The sequence below is a fragment of the Carlito syrichta genome, unplaced genomic scaffold (genome assembly GCF_000164805.1).
Source record: "Carlito syrichta isolate Samal-C Ts95f unplaced genomic scaffold, Tarsius_syrichta-2.0.1 Scaffold314310, whole genome shotgun sequence".
Taxonomy (NCBI): Eukaryota; Metazoa; Chordata; class Mammalia; order Primates; family Tarsiidae; genus Carlito; species Carlito syrichta.
The window spans coordinates 16,481-21,731 of record NW_007258406.1 but is presented as its reverse complement, the minus strand read 5'-3'; the positions used below and the strand labels follow the sequence as shown (position 1 = coordinate 21,731).

The 5,251-nt window shown below is 46.3% G+C and overlaps 1 protein-coding gene across 1 annotated transcript in view; it reads right to left on the bottom strand.

Annotated features, from left to right (window-relative positions):
* Positions 1 to 72, bottom strand: part of FAS (Fas cell surface death receptor) — a 20,237-nt gene extending 20,165 nt beyond the window's left edge. Inside the window, exon 1 of the mRNA XM_008071405.1 lies at positions 5 to 72. Within this exon, the coding sequence (XP_008069596.1) occupies positions 5 to 34 (30 nt within the window). The 5' untranslated portion in view covers positions 35 to 72. The remainder of the gene's footprint in view (positions 1 to 4) is intronic.
* Positions 73 to 5,251: the final 5,179 nt, after the last annotated feature.

Here is a 5,251-nt window from a genome sequence, read left to right as displayed (position 1 = left end):
TCACCAGAGGCAAGACGACCCAGGTGTCGCGCATGGCCACGGGGCGATCCGCCGAAGTGAAACGGCTCTCCAGCTCCGAGCGGAGCCAGTCACCTGCCGGAGACGTGACAGCCCCGCCTGGCCCCTCCTGGCGTTCCCGCCGGCCTCTGGGGTGCGCCCCACCCGAGCCCGCCCCCTGGCGCCCCCGCAGGCCACTGGCCGACCGCTTTCCGCTCTCCGCATTAGCGTCTTGCAGCGCCTGGGTGGCTCTCTGCGGAGGGACCAGAGACGACCTCACGAAAAGCCCCCGGGACGGGCAGCGGGGGGCGGGGGAGGGAGCCCTGCCGGGGAGTGCCCGGGGGACTGGGGGTGGGGAGGGCTCCCTCGATTCAGCAGCCCGGCCTGCGCGGGGGCGGGGAGAGGGACGCCGGGCTCAGGGAGGAGGCCGGGTTTGCTGCACAGACGGGCATTCCCCCTCCCGGGGCGTTTCCGCAGTGGCTGGCATGCTCGGCTCCGGTGATGACCCCGACGGCCGGCCTGCTGCCCTCCCTGAAAGCGGCAGCCGTGGTGCAGCCTGGTAAGGTGGGGGGCGGGGGGGGGAGCGGGGTTCGGACCGAGGCTGGAGCTCGGCGCGCACATACCCTGCCTGGGTGCCGGAGCCCGGGCTAGTCGCCGGGGACCGTCAGAGGAAGACCTGGCCTTCGACTCACCTCCCTGTCGTGGCTGCAGCACGAGAGGCTCACAGGAGTCCCGCGTAGCGTAGGGATCGACACTCACAACAGAAAAAGGACACGCGTTATGCCATGGAATTTTGAAAAGGGAGGGCCCCTTAGCTTTTATTTCGCAAGAAAACCCAGTTTACTAAAAACAAATCGCACAGCCCTAGCGGTATTAAACGTTCTCAATTACTTCCTCTCCTTTGTTACTCATTATTTCCTGGCCATTTTTCTTGAGAGAGAGGAAAAAAAAAAAAAAATGTAACTCTTTAGTGCTCTGGTGAACCCCGTCACTATTGCTTTGGAAGAACTTTACAGAGAGTAAGTTTGCATAAGGACATATATATTGGGCCTGAGTCTGGAAGCATGTCATAGACTGGGCACAAGGGAAGGTTTCAGTATTCTTTGGGGGTCCACCACCAAGCCCTGCAACCCACGCTGCTGCCTCTCTTCCCTCGCGGTTGCATTCGTTTCACTGTAACACACTCTCCTCGCCCCTTCCCCCACCTGGCTTGCTCTTCATTCTTCAGGCTTCCTCTTAGTTGACATTTTCTTCTGGAGGGCTACTCGGGGCCTCGCCCTCCCCCCACAGCCTAGATGAGGTGCTTTCACTCACCCTCTGCTGTCCATCTGTCACTACACTTATCACCAGCCTTGTGGGTCTTTGTCCCGCCTTCCAGTAGGTTGGAAGACCACAAGCGGATGACTCTGGCTGTTCCAGTCTTGTTCACAGAGTTCTGAGCATGTAAACTGACACAACAAGGAGCGAGTCGGGTAGAAAGGGTGGTATACAGGCCCTCTCTGTATTATCTGTGCCATCTTTCTGTAAATCTAAAACTATTCGAAAATAAAACATTCATTTATATTTCAAAATATCATGGAAGGTCGGTAGGAAATGGGGAGGAGGGAGGGAATGAAAAAGGGAGGGGGGAAGAGAGAAAGGGTAACTGACAAAATCAGTCTCTCTTGAGTGTAAATTATGAGCCAGCATCTCTCACAAATGTTTCTTCCTGACTTATCATATAGCCCATTATAGCCCAGTGAGGTGGGTGATTTTTTTTTTTTTTTTTTTTTTTTTTTAGTCGGAGTCTCTCTCTGTCACCCAGGCTGGAGTGTAGTGGCATGCTCACGGCCACCACAGCCTCAATGCGCTGGGATCCGGTGATCCTTCCACCTTAGCCTTCCAAGTGGCTGGAACTACAGGTGAGCACTACCACGTCCAGCTAATTCTTTGATTTATTGCAGAGACGAGGTCTCGCCTTGTTGTCCAGGCTGGTCTTGAACTGTTGGACTCAGGCAATCCTCCCACCTTGGTCTCCCAGTGTGCTAGGATTATAGGTGTGAGCCACTGTGCCGGGCCAGTGATTATTAAACTTATTTTAAAAATAAATAATTGTAGCCAACAAAGCTTAAGCAACATTGGCAAAATTGGCTGGTTAATAAATAGCACAGTCAGGAATTAAACTTAGATATTCTTGCTCCTAAGGCCTTACTCTTTCTACCCCACCCCTCCCAATGCACATCAAATTGTCCTCAAGTTCAGTGAATAGGAATAGATATTTGAGGGAAGAGTTGTGTTTCATGGTCGATAATTTTAGAAAATTCTGGGTTAATTCAAATAGATCTCTTAATCCAAGACTTCTTAATATGCTATATACATTGAGAATGTGAGATGGGTAATGATATATACTGTTCCCCAAACTTATTTGTCTATGGAACCCTTCTAAGAATCTATTGAATGAACACCTCTTGAATGCTGGTGTTCTGGAAAAAAGAGTTTGGGTGTCTTTAAAGGTTATTTTTTATTTTACCAATACATTCCTAAGCGTTCTCAAGCCTTCAAGGGCAAAGAAATACAATTTTAATCATAGAATTTCAGTCTCTCTACCAGATGTGGGAGATATTTTGGACAACCATCCTGATTTTACTCAAACCATATCATATAAGTTAAAGTTTGAGTCTTCTACTCAGAAGGTACACCTGCCTCTGAACATTCGGAATGATGTTTAAACACATATATGACTATGTAAAAAGCTGGGAGGATAAAAAAAATAAAAATGTTGACACCTTTTTGTCACCAAGACTACTTGTTCCTTTCCTCCCATGGACCTAATATCTTAAAAATTGCAGTCAATCAAATTATTTTTACTAAATAGCATTAAGTTGATTTTAATAGTTCCCAGCTGTACATCTGTGGACATCTGTGATTGCTTATCCTATATTTTTTCTCCTTCTTCCTGGCAACAGCACTTCCAAATTGTTGCTTTTAGAAAAACTGCCCCACCCTGAACAATTATTATAATACTCTAAGAAAGGGACTGCAGTAGTGGGAAACTGCCAGGGAAGGGGGGAGTAGGGAGGAGGTGGGAGGAGGCACACTTTATCAATAAGAGTACCTGATCTCAAACCAGGTGAGTGGGAACCAAAGTGAGGCCCAAACTTTACCTGTACAATGACCATTTGTATACCTAGCTCTGACTTGTACCCTGTATCTTTAAAATAAAAATTTTTTAAGGGGGGTAAAAATCTGTTCCTATCCTTTCTCTTAACTATTTGATGTGAGTGGCTATTTTAGTTGGGATTCTCTAGAGAAACAGAACCAATAGGATGGATGGTTGGATGGATGGATGGATGGATGGATGGATGGATGGATGGATGGATGGATAAATACATCGATATTAAGGAATTGACTCATGGAATTGTGGAGGCTGCAAAGTCCAAAGTCTGCAGCCTAGGCCAACAGGCTAGGAAGTGACTCAGGTAGAGTTGCAGTTCAAGCCCAAAGACAGTCTGCTGGCAGAATTCCCACTCTCTCATGGGAGATCAGTCTTTTTGTTAAGATCTTCAACTGATTGGATAAGGCCCACCCGAATTCTAGAAGGCAACTGTGTTATTCAAGTGTACTAATTTAAATGTCAATCTTATTCAAAAAGCTGCTTCACAGAAACATCTAGAATAGTGTTTGGCCAAATATCTGGGTACTATGGCCTAGTTAACTTGACACATAAAATTAACCACGACAGTGCCACTGACACCAATCCCAGGGCTTGGGTACGCACGTAGGTGTGGGGAAGCAGAGGGGTAGGAAACTTGACTTGTCCTAAGCCAATGACTGATTTGAGTAAGTCTTGAGACCTTTGGGGAAACACTGGGACACAAACTTCTTCTCTAATGAATTTGAAATGAGGATATGTGAAACGTGAAGCGGATGCGGTTGTTAGTGAGGGGCAATTATGACCCCACCAGAGTTGAAGGCAGAGTTGACTCATGCCCAGAGGATGCTACACTGAGAGGAATGCATGCTGAGAGGCAGTGCCTGGTAAGACCACTTGCATTCTGGATGAATTTAGTCCTGAAATTCAACCCTGGACTACCCACAGCTATCTAGCTCAGTAAATTCTCAGTTGTTTTGCTTACAACGGAAAAGAATCCTAACTGATGTATCATCAGAGCTTGGGATCAGCATAAGAAATCCTTGGTTACTAAAATAAATTCTTATAAAATTAGCTCTTCTGGTTGCAAGTTCAAGTAAGGGTACTTGCCGCAACCATCTTGTAGAGACTACTGAATATCTAGGGACATTGCTTCTTCGTCCAAAGAATTTTTTTGTCACTAGAGGGCGTCAGAGCCCACAGCAGACAAGTGACAAAATTGAATTTTGTTTTTATCAATTAATGGAAACATATTTGGGTTCTTGAGATAGGAAGAGGGAAGAGGGGAGCTTTGAATTGGATAGGTCATCTGTGAACCTGATCTTATAGACATTTTCATCTCCCAGAGAACATATTATTTCTTACAGGATTACGATGCATGCCAAGCACCTTGGACAGGCAATGAAGACCACAGGGCAGATGGAAAGAAAGATAAGTTAAGCAGTCTGCAACCTCCCTTCCTGTACTACTTCCTGTATGAGCTTGTACATGTGCCTGAAGGTCAGGGGTGGCACAGCCTAAGGAACGGTGCCTCCGAGCTGGGCTGACAGGGCTGAAAGCTCAGACACCAAGATGCAGAGCAAGTTATGTCCTGATTTTTCCCACTAGGAAAAAGACAATAGATAAAAGAATGTTTAGACCAGGCATGCCTAATCCGTGGCCCTGGGCCCAGCACAGCTAGTAATGTGGGCCTACAAAATCTTTTAACATCATGTGTTTTTAGCATTTATTTTCTTCATGACCCCATGCGTCATTCCACTTTTGAAGCTCGCAATCACGCCTTATTCGTGACATCACTTTTTGGCAGTGCATACATTTGCGAGCAGCTGTTTTCAACTATGAATCAAAATTCGAACAAACATTTCTGATGAGCACCTTGAGAACTCACTAAGAATTGTGACTATCTCCATTGATCCAGGCATTGATAGGTGAGTTTTACAAAAACAAGGTCAGATTCTCACTAGTTTTATATTGTTCTCATTTTTCTAAATTTTATCATAAAAAAGTCTTATTATGTATACACACTAGCTATATCATATAATTTATGTGCAGCCCAAGACAATTGTCTTTATTCAATGCAGCCTAGGGAAGCCAAAAGGTTGGACATCCCTGGTTTAGACTGTA